This window comes from Jaculus jaculus, chromosome 16 (genome assembly GCF_020740685.1).
Source record: "Jaculus jaculus isolate mJacJac1 chromosome 16, mJacJac1.mat.Y.cur, whole genome shotgun sequence".
Taxonomy (NCBI): Eukaryota; Metazoa; Chordata; class Mammalia; order Rodentia; family Dipodidae; genus Jaculus; species Jaculus jaculus.
In genome coordinates this window covers 36,015,149-36,036,969 of record NC_059117.1, presented here as the reverse complement: position 1 = coordinate 36,036,969, position 21,821 = coordinate 36,015,149, and the positions used below count along the sequence as shown (strand labels likewise).

Here is a 21,821-nt window from a genome sequence, read left to right as displayed (position 1 = left end):
CCTCTTTCCCTCTCTCAAGTAAATAAAATAAATAAATAAAATTTAGAGGAAAAAAAAAGGAAAAGAAAACATAAGCTACCCACTCTAAAGCATCCTGCCATAGAAGCTTGGATGGACTAAGAGATATGCCTGAACCAAAAATAAATGGAGACAGCCTTCGCCAAACAGAAGCACACCAAGTCTGGGAATACATCCCCATAGCTGTTGCTACACGGCCACACAGCATTTCGAAGTCACATTGCACTATTCTGTCCCACCTAGGTCCTTATTTCAAGAGTCTAGGTGTGTATCAGAAACCACACTCCCTTTGGGGCAGATGGTTTGGGGCAAGGTGACTCCTGGGCAGATGCAGTCCCCAGCTTCATGGTCTGGTCAGCTCCTCTAGGGCGGAGGTGACTCACCCAGGGTACCCAGCTTGGACCCCAACCCCTGTGCCCAGAAACAGATGCATAGGCTTTCCTTCTTTGCTGGATACTACTGAGATGGAAATTGGGGTAAGGAAATTTACAAGCCTCTGCTGCAGAGTTATGTCCTATACTGTAATAGACTTTTTATTGGTTATGTCCTGCACTCCTTAACACAGCTGCAGGCATCTCTGCTAATTAGCCACTTTTTATTTTCTTTTTAGAGACAGAGAATGGGAGAGAGAGAGATAGAGTGAGTAAAAATGGGCACGCCAGGGCCTCTAGCCACTGCAAACTTCAGACTCATGTGCCACCATGTGCATCTGGCTTATGTGGGACCTGGAGAATTGAACCTAGGTCCTTAGGCTTTGCAGGCATGCACCTTAACTGCTAAGCTTTCTCTCCAGCCCTAATTAACCAATTGTTATGTTTTCTGTAAAACTTACCTATTTTTCATACTCAAGGTCTCTGGCACTAGGCCAGGGCTTTGAGCTCTGAGATTCAACAATAAGACTAGTCCAAGGTAAGGCATATAAGCTCTGAACCACCAGGAATCAGGGTCCAGGCTGTGGAAGAGATTCCCCTGGGCCCATGCTGGTGTGAAGATAAACCGATTCTCCACTCAGTCTCTGGTGCCAGTTCTGTGAGCCGTGCTTTCCCACATCACTATGGCCTGTTTATAGGTCCCTGCCTTCACCCTTCTGTACTAGCAACGTGAGTGGGTGACCTGGTCGAAGCTGGCATCCTTCTTCACCCGTCTTTAGCCTCACCTACAATCGTGACAGTGGCCATGAAGTAACCGTATCTGTCCACCCGGCAGTTGCCGTCAGCAATCTTGCTCACCTCCATAGGGTCGCCACTGGCAGGCACTGGAGTGTTTGAATAAAAGAAGTTTAGCATAGTAACTAAGAAAGTCACAGATATAATAAAAAATACAGACATCTGTCCATTTCTTCTTTTTGTTTGTTTGTTTTTCAAGGTTGGGTCTCCCTCTAGCCCAGGTGACCTGGAATTCACTATGTAGTCTTAGGTGGCCTCAAACTCATGGTCATCCTCCTACCTCTGCCTCCCAAGTGCTGGGATTAGAGGCATGTGCCGCTATGCCCAGCTGTCCATTTGTTCTTTATTATAATTTTAAAATATTTTTGATTTTTGTTGTTATTTATTTAGAGATAGAATTCCATGTATCCCAGGCTGGCCTTAAACTCCTGGTCTTTCTGCCCCCACCTTCCAAGTGGGATTACAAGTGTGTGCCCATCTGCTCTTTTTTTTTTTTTAAATTATTTATTTATTTGCAAGGACAGAGAGGGTGAGGGGAGACAGACAGAGAATGGACATGCCAGGGCCTCTAGCCACTGCCAATGAACTCCAGATGCAAGTGCCACTTTGTGCATTTGGCTTTACATGGATACTGGGGAATCAAACTCTGGTCATTAGGCTTTGTAGGCAACTGCCTTAACTGCTGAGCCATCTCTCCAGCCCCCTATCTGTTCTTTAATTTTTTTTTTTTTTATGAATGAGAGAGAGAGAGAGAGAGAATGAGTGATTCAGGGCCTCCAGCCTGCAAACAAACTCCAGACACATGTACCACTTTGTACATCTGGATTTATGTGGGTACTGGGGAATCAAACCTGGGTCCTTAGGCTTTGCAAGCAAGCACCTTACCTGCTGAGTCATCTCTCCAGCCCCTCCATCTGTTCTTTCGTAAAACATCTACATTTGTTAAGATGATACAGAAATTTGAAATACATGTGTAGAGATTCTACGGCTATAAGGCATTATGGTTGTTTAATTATATAAGTAAATGTGCCCCTTTTTTGTAGGGCTTGGGAGGAAACCCAGGTTAATGCCCATGCCAGGCAAGCGCTCTATTGCTGAGCTACATTCCCAGCCCCAAACTGAATCCTATGTCTTGTTTAAACTTTGGAGGCCAGTGAAAAGTTGAAGCCATGTTAAATGTGTGATGCGACAGCTGTGGTGAAATGGAGCAGGCCATGATACATGAATCATATGTTGATTTCAGAGACAGATGTTCTGGATTCAAAATCCTGCTGCTCATGTTGTTGGCTGTTTGCACATCCATCGTTTACCCTGTCTTTGTCTCTTTTGGCTCATCAATAGAACAGGACTAATTGTACTGTCCTCCAGGGGCGGACTATGAGATGTAAGTGAGGTAAGGCACACACAACTTGCTTCTCTGCCAGGTGTGGTAGCTCATGCCTGTAGTTTCAGCACTCAGGAGACTGCCTGGAGGATTGGTTGTGAGTCGGAGGCCTGCCTGGGCTCCACAGTTGTAAAAACGTTCAAATTGCAGGAACCCATTTGCATAAAAGCCAAAACAAACTTGCTTGTATATATAGAATGCCTTTTGTTTTTGTTTTTTTGTTTTGTTTTTTTAAGGTAGGGTCTCTCTCTAGCTCAGGCTGATCTGGAATTCACTATGTAGTCTCAGGGTGGCCTTGAACTCACAGCAATCCTCCTACCTCTGCCTCCCGAGGGCTGGGTTTAAAGGTTTGTGTCACCACGCCCATCTCAGAGTGTTTATAAACCAATAGAAAATATCTGGAAAGAAATACTGTCAAGGCTTAAACTCAGGACGAGAGCATGAATAGAATGTTTGACTTTTTACTCTGAACTTTTTTGGTGTTTGTTTGAATTTTTACTAATAAATGTATATTAATTTTGCAATTTAAGACATTTCAAAAAAAATAATAAGAATTAGTGGTGAGTCTGGATTTAGGTGTTCTTGATTTGACAAGATCTCCTTGTATTACTAACACTTTATTTTCTTTTTTAACAGCAAACAGGCTTTAGGAAAAACCGCAAGACATTCATCCAGACATGTTCTCTCTGGGCTTGGTTATGGCGCCCTCTGGTGACCAGTGGAGGATGTCCACCTAGGGTGCTGGGATGTGCAAGTGTGAGGAAAGGGGCCACCTCATTTGCAGGAGGTCTTGGTGTACCTATCCTCTCTCTTCACTTGTAAATAAATAAGTTGATTAAATATAAAAAATAAAAAACAAAGCAAATGCCTATATACACACAATCTATATACATATTTCTTTTCTTTTTCTTTTATTTTTTTTTTGAGGTAGGGTCTCACTCTAGCCCAGGTTGACCTGGAATTCACTATGTAGTCTCAGGGTGGCCTTGAACTCATGGTGATCCTTCTACCTCTGGCTCCCAAGTGCTGGGATTAAAGGTGTGCACCACCATTCCTGGCAATATGAATATTTCTTAGCCATTAAGAATCCGCCTCAAAAATCACCCAGAAGAGGCAGGTGTGGTGGCTCATGCCTGTAATCTAGCACTCAAGAAGGAGAAGCTTGGGCTGGAGAGATGGCTTAGCGGTTAAGCGCTTGCCTGTGAAGCCTAAGGACCCCGGTTCGAGGCTCGGTTCCCCAGGTCCCACGTTAGCCAGATGCACAAGGGGGCGCACGTGTCTGGAGTTTGTTTGCAGTGGCTGGAAGCCCTGGCGCGCCCATTCTCTCTCTCTCCCTCTATCTGTCTTTCTCTCTGTGTCTGTCGCTCTCAAATAAATAAAAAATGAAGAAAAAAATATAAAAAAAAAAGAAGAAGAAGCTGGAGGGTCACTGCAAGTTCAAGGCCAGCCAGGGCTACATAGCATGATGTGTCACAAGCAAACAAGCACATGAAGACCAGACAACAAGGAACCAGACAGAAACTACTCACTCGGAGTAGGGCTCGGTTTTGGAGGCGTGGTGAAAGGTGGAGGACAGGGCCCAGGCACGGAAGTTTGCACCGTGAGGTTAAGATTGAAGGTTCCATTGAGCACATAGGTGTGATTCAAAGTGTGATTGTTGGAGACAACCAGGCCAGTGTTATCCCCAAAGTTCCACTTGTAGGAAATGGCTGACTTGTTGAGGAAGTGGCTGGGATCGTGGATCAGGACGTCGAACACAATGGGCATGTCTTTGAGGAAGGTGTGATCAGATGCATTTCGATCATTCTTCTGGGACATGGTCACAAAGATCGGAATCTCTTCTAAAGAAGATGTCACAAGAAAGGAAGAAAACATGTAACTGCTTGATTTTAGGTTTAAAATTTAAAACGATTAAGTGTGGGCTGGAAAGATAGCTTAGCAGTTAGGGCGTTTGCCTGCAAAGCCTAAGGACCCAGGTTTATTTCCCTAGCACTCATGTAAAGCTAGATGTACAAGGTGGCTCATATGTCTGGAGTTCATTTGCATCAGCTAGGCTTCCTGTCCCTGGTTTACCTATTCTCTATCTGCCTCTCAATAAATAAAAAAATTTAAAAAATAACTAAGCATCATGCTTTCTTTCTCATGTGCAATGTTTTTTTAAGTTCCTCTCACTATTTTGGAAAATAGGTAGAATACAACATAATTAAATATAAAAGCTTGGGTTGGGTCCTAAGTGAGTCGTAACTGAACCCAGATCATGACGCGCTGTCTCTTAACCTGCTAATGTGAAAAGAACTAAGTGCTTCATCCTCGCTTAACACAGAGCACCCACTACGTACCTGTTACCACGTACACGTCTTTAACCTGTGCGACGGGAATGTATCTCCGGCCATGCCTTCTGTAGACGGTCACTTCCATGACCTGAGGACCGAGGGTCAAGTTGGTTGTGCTTATAGAAATTCGTGCTGAACATCGTCCCAATTTTTGGAAATATTGACCTTGGAGAGGATGGGAATGTTTCGTTATTAGCAACATTGCGTGATCATTGGAAGTTGTCTTGGAAAGACTATGAACTACCACTTAAAGATTGTGCTGAGGAGAGAAAAGACTGTGAAGTTCTGTCCCACACGGGGAGGTGGTGCTCAGCGGTGTGAAACCTTCCCGAGCAAGCCTACAGCTACACGCGTGTCATTGCACCTAGCTGCTTACAGTGAAAAGAGAGGTTCAGTGAAAAAGACTCAATCAGTTCCAGTTTACAAATAATACACTTTGTTAAGTTAAATGATTTGGCACTTGGAATATTTTTTTTTTTCTTATAGAAAACATATTAGGGCTGGGCATGGTGGTGCATACCTTTAATTCCAACACTTGAGAGGCAGAGGCAGGAGGACTGCTATGAGTTCGAGGCCAGCCTGAGACAACATAGTAAATTCCTGGGGTTTTGCAAGTCCCTACCTCAAAAAAAAAAAAAAAAAAGGCAAAGCAAAAATGAACAAACAAGCAAAAAAAGAAAACATATTAGGGTGCTGGGGAGATGGCTTAGTGGTTAAAGACACTTGCTTACAAAGCATGCAGGCCTGGGTTTGATTCCCCAACTACCTGTATAAAGCCAGATGCATAAAGTGGTGCATGCATCTGGAGTTCATTTGCAGTGGCAAGAAACACTGGCATGCCTATATTCTGTCTCACACACACAAGAAAGAAAGAAAGAAAGAAAGAAAGAAAGAAAGAAAGAAAGGAAGGAAGGAAGGAAGGAAGGAAGGAAGGAAGGAAGGAAGGAAGGAAGAAAGAAAGAAAACATATTAGATGTAATGATGAGGTATCTAGGGAAGTTACAAAAGTTACTCAAAAATATACCTTATTTTGGTAACCATTTCAAAGAACTTAATATAAGTAGATGAACATGATATAGCCATATCTGGCTAATGTGGTTCCTGGGGAATGGAACTTGGGTCCTTTGGCTTTGCAGACAAATGCCTTAACCTCTAAGCCATCCCTCCAGCCCTATATGTTGGTTTTTTGAGGTAAGGTCTTGCTCTAGCTCAGGATGACCTGAAATTCACTATGCAGTCTCAGGGTGGCCTTGAACCCACAGTGATCCTCCTCCTACCTCTGCCTCCAGTGTGCTGGGATTAAAGGTGTGTGCCACCATGTCCAGCTTTGAGTAGATTTAAAAAAAATTTTTTTTGTTTATTTTTATGTATTTATTTGAGAGCGACAGGGGGTCGGCTCCATGTAGGAAAGCGTTAGTTCTGGCCTTAGGAGATGAGACCACACACAAATGAGAGAGGTGACTTAATTCCAATGGTGGAAGATGGAAATTTAGGGCAGTCTCATTAGAAAGCTGGACATTGCTAGGTGGAAGGCAGACCTTAAACAAAGACATCTGATCTGGCCAAGTGAATGAAATGTTAACTTGGCTCAAAATGTGCTATTGGAGGAAAAGATGATGACATCAAAATAAAAGAGACTGATTGAGAGGGGGAAGGAGCATGATGGAGAGTGGAGTTGCAAAGGAGAGAGTCAGGGAGGGAATTACTATGGTTTTTGTCTATAGTTATGGAAGCTGTCAATAAAAAAAATAAATTATGGGGCTGGAGAGATGGCTTAGCAGTTAAGGTGCTTGCCTGCAAAGCCAAGGGACCCAAGTTTGACTCCCTAGGACCCACATAAGCCAGATGCACAAGGGGGCACACACATCTGGAGTTTGTTTGCAGTTTGTTGGCATGCCCATTCTCTCTCTCTCTCTCTCTCTCTCTCTCTCTCTCCCTCCTTCCTTCCCTATTTCTGTATCTCTCTCTCAAATAAATAAATAAAAATAAAATATAAAAAATTATTTAAAAATGTGCTATTGAACATAATGACTCTATGCATCTCTTAGAATATTGTCACAGGAGTGTTAGGTCAAGTAAATGAAATATTTGGCAAGCTGACTGACAGGCCATGGTGGCACTGGAAAAAAAAATCAGCTTAGGATGGGTGTGATATTAACCCATTTTGTACTTGTTCAGTAAGCATGCATTGTTAACATTTGGTTTAATATGTAAATAAATTAATTGGAGTAAATCTGATGTTCTTTAAAGAAAAACATTTAGAAGTGTTAGAACTGTTCAAATGGAGTTTTGAATTCTAAGCACCAGTTAGCATCTTTCTTTCCTTTTTTTTTTTTTGTTTGTTTATTTGAGGTAGGGTCTTACTCTACCTCAGGCTGACCTGGAACTGTACTCTGTAGTCTGTGGTCCCTGGCTGGCCTGGAACTCATAGAAGACTTATTACCTCTGTCTCTGGAGTGCTGGGATGAAAAGCATATGCTACCATACCCAGATAATTCTTTTTAATCTTTAAAAATTTATTTAGTTATTTGAGAGAGAAAGAGAGGGAGGGAGAGGGAGAGGGAGAGAATGGGTACACTGGGGCTTCCAGCCACTGCAAACGAACTCCAGATGCATGTGCCCTCTTGTGCATCTGGCTTACATGGTTTCTGGGGAAGTGAATGGAGACCCTCTGGCTTTGCCAGGCAATTGCCTTATCCACTAAGCCAATTCTCCAGCCCAAGTTTTTTGTTTACTTGTTTTGTTTTTCAAGGTAGGGTCTCACTTTCTAGCCCAGGCTGACCTACTCACTATATAGTATCAAGGTGGCCTTGAACTCACAGCGATCCACCTACCCCTGCCTCCCAAGGGCTGGGATTAAAGGCATGCGCCACCACGCCCAGCTCCCAGGTAAATATTTTTTCATATGACGATTTTATACCAAAACCATTGGCCAGTCTTTTTTTTTTTTTTTAGAGAGAGAGAGAGCTGAATCTACTTGTTTTCATTTTAATTCTTTGGTGTCCTGTATTTTATTTTATTTTTTCTTCACGCATGCTAAGGAGAAGCGAGAGAGAGACTAGTGTTATAATTTCAATTATAGAACCAAAAAGAGGTTAAAGTTTTAAAGAAATATAAAGTGGCAGAGAGTTTGTAAAGTCCAACCAAACGTGTGAAAGACGTAGACGAAATTCCACTTCTTCCGTCCGTGAGGGTGAGGGAAGGGCTTCCCGTCCGGGAACACGTGGTGCCGGCTTTGGCCAGTGCGCAAGTCACCGTCCTCTGCCCAGTCGCTGTCATCTGGCCAAGTTGTCCAGTTGTAAACATACAGGTCAGAAGACAGACCCGAATCTAAGCAGAGAAACGAAGCAGCCGGGGTTGATACGTGGCCTCCAGTGCCCAGCGCTCACCACTCACACACAAGAGTCTTCATTTTCATAACCGTGTAAAAACGGTGAACAGGTTAAACCCGGTGTTCAGAATCCATCCAGTGGTTTGCTTATGATGGTGCACTTTTCTGTGCATATGTTGCATTTCAATAAAAATATCATGGGCTGGAGAGATGGCTTAGCGGTTAAGCACTTGCCTGTGAAGCCTAAGGACCCCGGTTTGAAGCTCAGTTCCCCAGGTCCCACGTTAGCCAGATGCACAAGGGGGCGCACGTGTCTGGAGTTCGTTTGCAGAGGCTGGAAGCCCTGGCGCGCCCATTCTCCCTCTCTCTCTCCCTCTATCTGTCTTTCTCTCTGTCTCTGTCACTCTCAAATAAATAAATAAAATATTTAAAAAAAATAAAAAAAAATATCATGAAGGATACAGATTTTAACATTTGTAGCAGCCAAATAACATTTGCTTCGATGATGCTGGCCAGCAGAAAATAAACCACCCAGCAAATACCTGTCATATGGGCCCTTGTTGGGGGGGGGGATTTTTTTCGAGTGGTCAAAGAGTTTCAAGCAAGAAAGTCAAGGTCTGAGCGCTGACAACATATTCTCTGTCTGACGGACTCTGAGGAAAAGCTGGGTCTGAGAATATCAGGGAGTTTTGCTTTGTCCTTTTTTCCTTCCTTCCTTCCTTCCTTCCTTCCTTCCTTCCTTCCTTCCTTCCTTCCTTCCTTCCTTCCTTCCTTTCTTCCTTCTTTCCTTCCTTCTTTCCTTCCTTCCTCTCTTTCCTTCCTTTCTTTCTTTTTTTTTATGTTTTGGTTTTTCAAGGTAAGGGTCTCACTCTAGCCCAGGCTGACCTGGAATTCACTATGTATTCGTAGGGTGGCCTCGAACTCATGGCAATACTCCTACCTCTGCCTCCCAAGTGTTGGGATTAAAGGCCTGGGCTACCACGCCCAGCTTTTCCTCTATCTCTCTACATTCTTTTTCCCCTCTTTTCATTCCCTTCCTCCCTCTTCTTCTCTCTCTCTCTCCCTCCCCCTTCTTTCCTTCCTTCCTTCCTCCTTTCTTTTTTCCTTCCTTTCTTCCTTTCTCTCTCTCTCTCTCTCTCTCTCTTTCTTTCATGCCTGGAGTGCTTCACACATGTTAGACAGGTGCTCATCCATTGACCTCATGCCAACCTGATGATGTTGCTTTTAAGCAGGATCGAAGGGGGACTGTTTGGGAAGATGATGTGGACAGGAGGAAATCGAAGCATGCGATGTAGTAAATGTCAAAACATTAACAAAGCTCATTATTTTGCTAATGAAACACACACACTCATACACACACCCCCCCCCAACAGAACAAAACTAGGATTCCAACCAGCAGAGAGTGGCCTTTGCTGAAGTCTGGCTGCCGCTGATGTGGGTGAGGGTTGTAGGACCACGCCCTTACTTCATGTTCGAGGAGGCTGGCTAGGAAGCAGCCTCATCCCTCACTTGCGGGATGCCCCTGAGCATTGTTAGTGTTTGTCTCCGTAGGGCCCAGGAGCCACTGCCTTCTTACCATTCCTGCAGTTCTTCTCGTAGACGATGTTGCCATTGGCATCCTCCTTCTGGCATCTGGGGAAGACCAGGTTCACCACAAATGTGATATTGGAGCCTACCAGGGCTGGAGAGTCGCTGGTCAGGACTGCCTGCACACGGCCTCCTGGGGCAAAAGGAGGGGGTGGGTGGGTCTTACTCACCCAACATCTCCCTTGCCTTCCACCATATACATGAACTTAAAGCAAACTTAATTCCATTGCTAATAACAGAGGGATCTGCATGCCTCTTTATAACGCACTTACATTTATTTTCTGGATACTATAGCTTTTGAAGAACAACATTCTAGAAAATGAATAAAAATAAATCAGACTAAAGAAATCTCTAACCACTGAAAGAATATTTACTTAAGATAACAAAAAACTACTCCATTGGATAGAGGAGACAAGGGTTCAAAGTTCATAGACTTTGGGGAGGGGTGAGGGTGTAGGGGTGTGGTGGTATACTCCTTTAATCCCAGCACTTGGGAGGCAGAGGTAGGGGGATTGCTGCAAATTCTAGGCCACTCGGGAACTATATAGTGAATTCCAGGTCAGCCTGGACTAGAGTAAGACTCTACCTCAAAGAAAAAAAAAAAAAGAAAAGAAAAAAAGAAAAAAGAAGATTGTAGAGTTTAATCTCAAAGCTCAGTGGCTGAAGGACGTATTTTACCTGAAAATGATTCAGGTTCTGATAAACCACACTCCTGAGATAGAAAAACATCACCAGTGATGGTCTTCAGGAGTCCATCCCTACATTAGTCAGTAGGTTTGAAGCTTATTCTCCAAGTGTTCTAAGAACTATAAACTTGGATACTGCTAAGATTAAAGGTTATTTTGTGGCTTAGAAAGTGTAGCTGTTGGGATAAAGAGAAAAGAGCCGAATCCAGTTGCCCCTCCCAGGGCACTCAGGAAGCCATCACTCATGGGACTTGCTGAAGGAGAAAAGTTTTCCGGAGCCCATCTTTTGACCTACCTCTCCAGGAGTTCCTCCACCTTGCATCTCCCCTCTTCCACACTGGATACAGTTCTTCATTCCACTCATTTTCATCAGAAGACCACCCACGTAACTGACTGTGCTCCCTCATGTAGCCAGGGTATCTTTCATCGCCCAGCACCTCATGATATCCTATTTAGAAAATGAATTATTTTGTCTATTCCATTTCTCATTTAGTATTTATGTCGTAGTGATTAATGAAGTTTTTCTTTTAAGATATTTTTGTTGGACTGGAGAGATGGCTCAGCAGTTAAGGTGCTTGCTTTCAAAGCCTAACAACCTGAGGTTGATTTTCCAGATGCACAAGGTGAGGCATGCATCTGGAGTATGTTTACAACAGCTAGAGGCCCTGGTTCACCCATTGTCTCTCTCTCTTCACTCTCTCTGCTTGCACATAAATAAACAAAAACTAAAAAAAAATTTTTTTTTTTGTTTATCTATTTGCCAGAAAAGGAGAGAGGAAAAGTGAGGGCCTCTTGGGCTACAAACAAACTCTAGGTGTATATGCTACCTTGTGCATCTGGCTCTATGTGGGTACTGAGGAACTGGACCCCAGAGTCAGGCCCTACAAACAAGTGCTTTCAATGGCTGAACCATCCCCCAGCCCTAATGTTTGTTGGAAAGCTCATATATAGTACGTCTAAGTTAGCTAAGAGATACAGCTTTAAAAACCCTACTGTAAAACCTTGAACTTGGATCCTGTTTAGTGTACTTCAAAAGATTTAAAAAAAAATTTTAAGCTGGGTGTGGTGGTGCATGCCTTTAATCCCAGCACTCGGGAAGCAGAGGTAGGAGGATCACCATGAGCTTGAGGCCATCCTGAGACCACATAGTGAATTCCAGATCAGCCTGGGCTAGAAGGAGACCCTACCTCAAAACCTTCCCTAAGATTTTATATATATATATATGTGTGTGTGTGTATTTTTTATGATTATCTTCCTCTTTATCTCTCTCAAATAAATAAATAAAAATTAAAAAAAAAATAAAGAAGGGCTGGAGAGATGCTTAGCTGTTTAGTGCTTGCCTGTGAAGCCTAAGGACTCCCATTTGAGGCTCAATTCCCCAGGACCCATGTTAGCCAGATGCACAAGGTGGCACATGTATCTGGAGTTCATTTGCTTTGGCTGGAGGCCCTAGTGTGCCCATTCTCTGTCTGCCTCTTTCTCTCTCTCTCAAATAAATAAATAAAAATTTAAAAAATTAAAAATTAAAAATTAAAAAAAATTATGTATTTATTTGAGAGAGAAACAGGTGGAGACACAGACAGAGAACGTGAGTATGGGCTTGCAGGGCTTCCTGCCAGTACAAACAAACTTCAGACACATGTACCACTTCATCCATCTGGCTTGACATGAGTACTGAGGAATTGAACCTAGGCCATCAGGCTTTGCAAGCAAGTGCCTTTAACTCTGAGGCATCTCTCCAGCCAAAGAAAAAATTTTTTTAAGAAATGTTTATTGTCTTCACTCTTTTAAAAAATATTTTACTATTTATTTATTAGAGAGAGATAGAAATAGAGAGAGGGAGAGAATGGTTGCACCAAGGCTTCTAGCCACTGCAAACAAACTCCAGACATGTGCCATCATGTGCATCTGGCTTTCATGGTTTCTGGGGAATCAAATCTGAGTCCTTAGGCTTCTCAGGCAAGCGTCTTAACCACTCCACCCCCAAGGGAAAAAAAAAATTATTTTGATTTTTCAAGGTAGGGTTAGGGTTAGGGCTTGTTTGTTGTTTTTCAAGCTAGGGTCTCACTCTAGGCCAGGCTGATCTGGAATTCACTATATAATCTCAGGGTGGCCTGGAACTCACAGCGATCCTCCTACCTCTGCCTCCCGAGTCAGGGCTAGTGTTTTTTTTGTTGTTGTTGTTGTTTTTTGTTTTTTGGTTTTTCGAGGTAGGGTCTCACTCTGGCTCAGGCTGACCTGGAATTTACTATGTAGTCTCAGGGTAGCCTCGAACTCTCAGCAATCCTCCTACCTCTGCCTCCCAAGTGCTGGGATTAAAGGCATGCACCACCACACCCGACTCAGGGCTAGTGTTTTTTAAATGTCCATGTTTCTGCTGATTTTCTGCCTGCTTCTTGTTTCAGTTATTAAGAGAAGAATCTTGAAATCATCTATTCTGGTGTGTTGATCAATTTGCTTATTTCTTCTTTGAATTCTATCAGTTTTTGCTCTATGTACTTTGAAGGTCTGCTGTTGGGAATACAAGTGTCCAGAATTATTAAGTCTTTTCAGTAAGAACTGACTCTCTTTGCCCAGGTAATACTGTGTTCTGAAGACTACTTTGATACGAATGCTGGGTGTTTAACTGATACAGCTTTTTCCTTTTCTTAAAACTTTTTGTTTGTTTGTTTAGCATCTTATTACTGTTTTTTTTCTGGTGGGTTATATATAGTTGGTTATGTTTTTATAAATATAACCTGAAAAATCTCAACTTTTATTTGAAGGTTTTAGATAATTTATATCTAATGTAATTTTAGATTTGCTGGGATTTAAGTCTATCATCCTATCATTTTCTATTCATCTCATTTGTTATTTCCCACCCCTCTTTCTTTTTTCTCTGTACTTTTAATTATTTTTAAAGTATGTATTTATTTATTTGCAGCTTTATTTGGGTAATTGAATCCTGGGCTGTCAGGCTTTGCAAGTAAACATCTTTAACCTGAGGCATCTCCCCAGGCCTTGGTTTTTTTGGACAGGGTCTCATGAAGCCCATGCTGCCTTGAACTTACTATGTAATCAAGGATAACCTTGAACTCCAGTTTTTCTGTCTCTACCTCCAATGATCTGGGATGACAGGCATGTGTCACCACATACCACTTTTCCTATACATTTTTATTTTTTTACTTATTTATTTATAGAGAGGCAGAGAAAGAGGTAGTTAGAGAGAGAATGGGTGTGCCCGGGCCTTCAGCCACTGCCAACAAACTCCAGAAGCATGTGCCACCTTATGCATCTGGCTTATGTGGGTCCTGGGGGATTGAACCTGGGTTCTTTGGCTTTGCAGGGTAGTGTCTTAACTGCTAAGCCATCCCTCCAGCCTACTTTTCCTGTACTTTTTGTAATTATACTTGGATTTCATTTCATCTCCATTACTGGCTTACTGTCTATGTCACTTTATTTTTTGTTTTGTTTTGTTCAGAGTGTCTTCTCTGGAGTTTATAACATTCCAGTTCTTCAGATCTTGAATTGACAGCTGTCTTTTTTTTTTTTTTTTTGAGAGCGAGAGCGACAGACACAGAGAGAAAGACAGATAGAGGGAGAGAGAGAGAATGGGCGCGCCAGGGCTTCCAGCCTCTGCAAATGAACTCCAAACGTGTGCGCCCCCTTGTGCATCTGGCTAACGTGGGACCTGGGGAACCGAGCCTCGAACCGGGGTACTTAGGCTTCACAGGCAAGCACTTAACCGCTAAGCCATCTCTCCAGCCCATGTCTTTTGTTTTTGCTTGGACTCTGGTGGTCATGTAGTCTCTGCTTTCTTTGACTCTTGGAGCAGATGGGGTGACTGCATACACAGCACCCATTTCCTGCCTGCGATCCTCTGCTATTACAGACCACAATTCCAGAGATTCAGCCTCCCAGCTTTCCTTACAGGTGAGGCAGAAGCAGATGATTAAGTCCTGGCCAAGAGAACTGAAAGTAAGGCTACTGGAGTTCTGGGAACTTTTTCCTCCTTTGCAGAAACGGACATGTGAGAACAAACCCCATTGTTTTCATTGCAGAACTGATATTTGAGACGCAGCATCATGCTCTGATGCCTGGACTGGTCACAGTCACATTGAACTACGAAAACACAAATCTGAGGAAATAGCCAACACATCAGTGGTATCAGAATGGAAAGCTGAAAAGAAACAAGAGCCCTAGTGGCATTGTCCAGCCATCACTGTGGTCCTGCCTACCTCTGGACTTGCTGCATGGGATAATAAGTACCTTACCCAAGCCATCCTGTTACAGCCCAGAGCCCATCTGTACCCCCACGACAGCCTGCAGTCCTACATGATCTTAAAGTATTCTCTCATCGGTTTATATGGTCATGTGTCTTGGTCTGGCCATGACCGCTTAGAACCTGTATACTTTCTTCTCCTCTTAGATAATGGAAGAAGCCTACCATGAGGTATTTAGTGAATGCTTAGAGAAGCCATATTAAATGCATATAACTATAATTAGCCTTTCTTCTACTCCTTGTCTGCCAGGAGAAAGAGGGCAGCATACTGTTCCCTTTATTTTCTTTTTTTTTTTTTTAATTTTTTTTAAAATTTATTTATTTTGAGAGCGACAGACACAGAGGGAGAGAGAGAGAATGGGTGCGCCAGGCCTTCCAGCCTCTGCAAACGAACTCCAGATGTGAGCGCCCCCTTGTGCATCTGACTAACGTGGGACCTGGGGAACCGAGCCTCGAACCGGGGTCCGTAGGCTTCATAGGCAAGCGCTTAACCGCTAAGCCATCTCTCCAGCCCTACTGTTCCCTTTTCAACAGGGTGACAAAGAAGGAAAGAACACTGCATTAGGAGGCATGGAGGAGTCCAGTGTTTACCCTTGGCTCTGCTGTCTGGTTTCTCTAGGCTTTCAAATCAAACCCAAATGTCCTGAAGGTCTGAGAGTGTTCCTGCTTAGAGACACAGGCTAAGAGAGAGCAGGAAACTCATGTTGAATGACACATGATTATCACTAAAAAACAAAACAAAACAAAACAAAACAAAAACTACTTTGGAGTCATGTGGAAGGAGGCAAGCTCCTTCCCTTACTGATGGACCAGTTTAGGGTCATCTTTAACCTAGTGGAGAGGGAAGGCCGTGTCTTCTCATCCCAGGACTAGCTCTTTCCCCCATTTCCTCATAATATTCCCCTCAGATCCTGAGAGAAAGTTTGAATTTCCAGAAATGTAATCAGAACAAAGATTTCAGGGACGGAAATGTGGCTTGCTTAGCATGCACAAGGCCCTGGGTTCACCATTCAGCACTAACAAAACTAACCAACAAAACACACAAAAACTCCCACATATTTCCCTTCTAATTATTTTTTTGAGGTGGGGGTCTCACTCTAGTTCAGGCTGACTTGGAACTCACTATGTAGTCTCAGGCTGGCCTGGAACTCACAGTGATCCCTCTACCTCAGCCTCCAGGGTTTAAAGGCACACACCACCATGCCCAGAATCTTCTAATTTTAAGTTCCAGAAGTGATGAAAAAATACAAACTTATAAGAAGAGTAACAAAAATGGACACAGATCAGTGAAATGAACAGAGAACCCAGAAACAGGCCTACAGAAGTCTGCCTACTTTCCCTACCGATTTTCAAAAGAAACTCAGAAATAACCAAATGGAGGAAAGGTACTTATAATAAATGCTACAATAAAAAGTATTAAGGGCTGGAGAGATGGGTTAGCTGTTAAGGCATTTGCCTATGAAGCCAAAGGACCCAGGTTCAATTCCCCAGTACCCACATAAGCCAGATACACAAGGTGGCTCATGTGACTGGACTTTGCAAAGGCTAAAAACCCTGGTGTACCCATTCTCTCTCTTCTTCCTTCCCTCCCTCCCTTTCTCTTTCTACCTCTATCTCAGTTTTTCTCTCAAAGAAGTAAATAAATAAATTTTCCCCATTTAATATGTAACCTGTAATTTCCTTGAAAAGAAGTCTAAATTATAACAATACAATAGGAATAACACAAATATAAAACAAAATTAGAAAATAGTTTCTCAGCAAGATTCAAGATTCTAAAGAGAGGCTTTCAAAAAATTAAAAATAATTAAGAATCTCTCCCAACACTGCATTATAACAAATAGAAAGGAGTTAGAATGATTACCAGATACAACCAAAATATACACATGTTTAGAGTGATAAGAAGAGTTCATCAGTGTTTCTAAGCTTTCTTTACGTGGGCTTCTGGAAGGGAAGAAAATGATGACGATGACTCAAGCCACACAGATTTAAAATACATTTAGCTAAGCACATGATATGCCTTTAGGGGGGGAAAAGGCACACTTGACCTTAGCTGCTGCAATTCAACAAAACAATATTGGAAATTGGATGCTAATTTATGAAAAGGCAAAATGTTAATTATTGAGTTGGGAACTTGTAGCTCAAGGCTATAATGGCAGCACTTTGGAGATTGAAGCAGGAGGATCATGAGTTTGAGGCTAGCCTGTGCTACAAAATAAACCAGGTGATTGTCATAATTATCATTATATTTGAGGAAATCCAACAATCATTGCCTTTGTGCAACTATGATGCTATAACAAAAAATCTTTTAAAGTATTAAGCATACATAGATGATATTATGAGGACTTACAGCTACACAAAAATTCTTAGACTCGACACCAAACAGCATAATCCATAAAAAAGCATATACTAGACCTTGTTAAAGTAGACATGCTGCCCCATGGAGATTTCATGTGACACTCTAAAGGTGAGCTAAAGAGCAGAAGCAATTGATTGTGTGCACCTCACATTTCATCAGTGGGCCAGAACCCAACATCCATAAAAAATTTTCAAAATTCAATATTTAAAAAAAACAAACAAGTGAAGCTGGGCGTGGTGGCACACACCTTTAATCCCAGCACTTCGGAGGCAGAGGTAGGAGGATTGCTGTGAGTTCGAGGCCACCTTGAGACTACACAGTTAATTCCAGGTCAGCCTGGGCTAGGTTGAGACCCTACCTCAAAAAACAGACAAACAAACAAACAAACAAACAACAGAAAAACACAAGTGAATCAGTTTGAAAATAGTAGGAAGACATGAAACAAGGGCCTGGCAGAGGCTGTGCCAATGGTAACTACTATAAGATGTTAGTGCCAGGAGCTAGGAGGGACGTGCGGATTCAAGCCACAGAGAAACCTCCCTGGAGCTCACACTATAGCTAAAATCAAACCTGGATGTCCATGCCTGGCACTATCTACACAAGACCATCATAAAAGGAGGAAAAGATGATGACATCAAAATAAAAAGAGACTGAGAAGGGGACAGGATATGATAAAGAGTGGAGTTGTGAGCTGGAGAGATGGCTCAGCGGTTAAGTGCTTGCCTGTGAAGCCTGAGGATCCCGGTTCAAGGCTCAATTCCCCAGGACCCACATAAACCAGATGCACAAGGTGGAGCATGCATCTGGAGTTCATTTGCAGTGGCTAGAGGCCCTGATGCGCCCATTCTCTCTCTCTCTCATTCTCTCTCTGTCGTTTTCAAATAAATAAATAAATAAATAAAAACAATTAAAAAAACCTTAAAAAAAAGAGTGGAGTTGTGAAGGGGAAAGTGAGCGGGGAGGGAATTATCATGGTTTATGGCCTACAGTTACGGAAGTTGTCAATAATAAAAATAAAGAAAAGCTCTGACAGCCCACTTGAAGGATGCCGGGAAATGCGTCACATACATTGCTGGCTGGCAGGAGTGTAAAACGTTGCAGTCACTCTGACTGCACGTTCACAGGTTTCTTGTAAAACTCAACGTGCAGTTAATGAGCATGCATTCAACTGCACATTTTGGCATGCATCCCAGGGAAATGAAATCTATATGTGATTAGCTGGGCTTGGTGGAACATAGCTTTAATCCCAGCACTCAGGAGGCAGAGATAGGAGGATCATTGTGAGTTTAATGCCACCCTGAGACTATATAGTGAGTTCCAGGTAATCCTGGGCTAGAGTGAGACCTATTTTGAAAAATCAAATAATAATAATAATAATATTAATAATAAAATAAAATAAAAATATGTTTGTGTGAATATTCACAGCCCCATCTGGAAGAACTCAAACTGTTGATGCAGCAATTTCAATAAATCTCCATGGCTGGAGAGATGGCTTAGCAGTTAAGCGCTTGCCTGTGAAGCCTAAGGACCCTGGTTCAAGGCTCCATTCCCCAGGACCCGTGTTAGCCAGATGCACAAGGGGGCACATGCATCTGGAGTTCGTTTGCGGTGGCTGGAGGCCCTGGCGCACCCATTCTCTCTCTCTCTCTGCTTTTTTCTCTCTCTGTCTGTCACTCTCAAATAAATAAATAAAAATGATAAATAAAAAAAAATTTTTAAAAATCTCCAGGGGACTTTGCCAAGGACGGGGGGGGGGGAGTGGGGGGTGGGAGAAAAGCCAAGGCCTAAAGACTGCACACTATATGATCCCACATTCCAGAAATAACAACTATAAACACGGAGAGCAGATGTGTAGTTGCAGGGACTCAGGAGTAGGGGTAGAGGAATGCATCTGACTACAAACGGGCCTGAGAATACTTGTGAAGGCAATGGAAGTTGTCTGCATTTGGACTGTGTCCATGCCAATATCTTACTTGGGATACTGTGTTTTACATTGGGCTAACCTAGGTTTCTTTCCATTTCATGGGAACCTAAAATAGCTCTAAAGTAAAAGTTGAATAAACCCCACACTACACAGACGTTAACAGGAACAAAAAGAGTGTGTGTGTGTGTGTGTGTGTGTGTGTGTGGTAAAGGCAGGCATGGCAGACTCCTCTACAGCTGGGCACTGCTCTGCCCTTCAGCAGAGGCAGGACTAGGCTGCTGGGTACCCTATGGTCAGGGCCTTCCTTCCCTAGCTTCGTTTTTCCTAAAGGACAGGGAGCCCTTGACAGAGTAGTTTCTTCTGGGTGGACTAGTCTAGAGCAAGATGAACCCAAGAATGCCGGGGGTTTGTTACACAGCCTAAGAGCTTGGGAACTCTTCCCAAACTGACAATGCCAGAAAGCCATTGAGCACTGTCTCCTCTCCGAGGGAGGGTCTCACTCGACTTCAGGCTGACCTGGTTGACTCACTCTGTAGTCCCCGAGCAGAGTTACATGATCCAGTCTGGGAGGAAGGCCCCGAGAGCAGGCTGGGGAGCACTTAGTAGTTTGGGGAGCACTTAGTGCCAATTCACCTCTACCATTCCCCGTGTCTACCCGGGCGAGGCGCACACGCAGAGCACAGGGCAGACCTGTTTCCTAACTCCCACTGGCTGTCTCCCACCCAAGCATCTTGGCGAGCTGATCCCAAGGGGCTTAACTGCTGCTCAGTTTTGTAAATGAGGGAATGGACACTCAGTCACTCGTGGTCCAGCCCGGTGGCTGGCAGGGAACCCAGGCGAATTCGGAAACCCTGGCAGGACCAACAGCTTCAGACGGCAGGCTTCCTTTCCTGGCCAGCTGGGTCACCTGGGACCCTCTGGACTTCCCTGAGCTTTGTGGAAGAGCCACGCCTCCGCCACGCCAGGCTGACAGGTGACCAGCCAGTGCCAGCCATGGTCCCCATGTTTAGACTCCTTGATGCAGACTCACAGCCAGGGTCATAGGGGACAGGGAGTCTCCAGGGGTGCCCTAGGTGTCATACCTCCCTGGCTCCAGGTGCTCTGGGGCCCATTTCCCCTTCTTCACAATCTCAGGGCCACCGATCCAGAGTGGCACCTCCTTTTCCTGGTCGGATTCCCCCCCACCCAGGCCAGGACGACCTAACGCGAGGATTTGGTCTCGGGTTAGGAAGGCAGAGAAATGAGGTCCTGGCTCTCTCAGAACTGCCTGAGCAGCTGACGTTAAGACCACAGGCTAGTTCCTCTCCTCTTCGGGGGGGGGGGGGGGACTGGGACCACCTGAGCAAAGGCTGGCCTTGATCGCCTACACCCTCACCCGTGGAATCAGCACCTGACGTGGGGGTGGGGTGGACCTTCCAGCGCCCCTGCTGGCTAGCTCTGCGAGCAGATGGGCACAGCCAAGCCCTGGACAGGGCAAGGGGGCATGATCTAAGGAAGGGGTCCTCCATCCTGACTATGGATTCGGGAGCTCTTCCTCCAACTCCCAAAGAAACCTCTGTCATCCGAGCGGAGAGGCGGGCCAGCCCTCCTCCCTTGGCCCCGCAGGATGCCAGCTCCCAGACTCAGGAGAGATCAGCAGGGTTAGCAGGAGCCTCTGGGGTTGGGGAGAAGCAAGCCTGCCTGCAGATTGGGGACACTTCCTCTGAGGTCTCCGTTGGAAGACTTGGGGCTTTCCCTGCCCCAGCCACATCTGGCAATTGCAGAAGGACCCAGTGAGGTCCTGGCCGCTTCCTGCGAGCTGGGTCCAGCTCTGGGCAAGAGGACCCAGCTCCCCACCGCTGGACTCACAGCCAGAAAGTGGGTTAACTGACACCTGGTGTGGTGCAGCTCAACTGAAATCCCACCATTTGAAAGGTGGAGGAGGCAGGAGGATCAGGAATTCAAGGTCATCCTCTGTTACATAGTGATTTGGAGGCCATCCTGGGCTACAGGAGACTTAGCCTCAAATAGAAAAAACAGAAAAAGAAAAAGAAAGGAAGGAAGGAAGAAAGGAAAAGAAAAAAAAAGAAAAGGGAGTGAGTGAACTGAGAAACACAGTCACTCACGTTTGGCTTCGTGGAGCTGCATGCTTGCAGCCAGCAGCAATCCCAGGACCAGGCAGAGACATCCCATGCCGACTTCTCACAGGCCCACAAGCAGGGCTTGACTTTGACCTCCCAGTCCCATCCAGGAGGTGCAGCAGTGCTCTGCGGGCCGCACCCCCTCTGTCTTAAAGAAGCACAGGGCCTGGGGCGGGGTCATGTGATGTATTAAGCAGGCTGCCTGATCTGTTCTGCTGCTCTTGAATTCAACCCCTCACAGCTCATGTGCTCATGACTCACCCTGGCAGCTCCTCGCTTCACATGCACACTAATTTGATGTTGTAACTCCACATTGACTGCTTTTCCTTTTTTTGTTTGATTTTTAAAACTACATTTGCTAGTCTAAAAGTAACTTCCTAGCCTAAGGTCTTATTTTGATTTTCTTCACCACATAAAATTTCCCTTGTGCGCCCTCTCCAATGATGCCGGTACTGTGGTCCCTCAGGGTCACTTCCCAGCCCACTCCCACTATGCACTTTTCTGCAATGCAGGCAACCCAGGGCCCCCCAAGGCTTGTGCCTTCCCTCCCAGAGAGCACGCACAGGCCCAGGTGTTTCTCCAGACTTTGAAGTTGACTTGGACAGCCATGAATATCAGCATACTGCTGCGTGACAGCCCAACTGCGCAGGCTCCA

The 21,821-nt window shown here is 44.3% G+C and overlaps 1 protein-coding gene across 2 annotated transcripts in view; it reads right to left on the bottom strand.

Moving 5' to 3' along the window:
- Positions 1–21,278, bottom strand: part of Gpnmb (glycoprotein nmb) — a 31,337-nt gene extending 10,059 nt beyond the window's left edge. Inside the window, exons 1-7 of one of the 2 annotated variants that reach the window (XM_045135915.1) lie at positions 21,152–21,278; positions 10,801–10,953; positions 9,809–9,952; positions 8,046–8,231; positions 4,908–5,066; positions 4,098–4,409; positions 1,175–1,273 (exon numbers count right to left, since the gene is read on the bottom strand). In XM_045135915.1, coding sequence (XP_044991850.1) covers positions 1,175–1,273; positions 4,098–4,409; positions 4,908–5,066; positions 8,046–8,231; positions 9,809–9,952; positions 10,801–10,953; positions 21,152–21,218 — 1,120 coding nt within the window. In that variant the 5' untranslated portion in view covers positions 21,219–21,278. The remainder of the gene's footprint in view (positions 1–1,174; positions 1,274–4,097; positions 4,410–4,907; positions 5,067–8,045; positions 8,232–9,808; positions 9,953–10,800; positions 10,954–21,151) is intronic. The other variant, XM_045135916.1, reaches the window with a different exon arrangement.
- Positions 21,279–21,821: the final 543 nt, after the last annotated feature.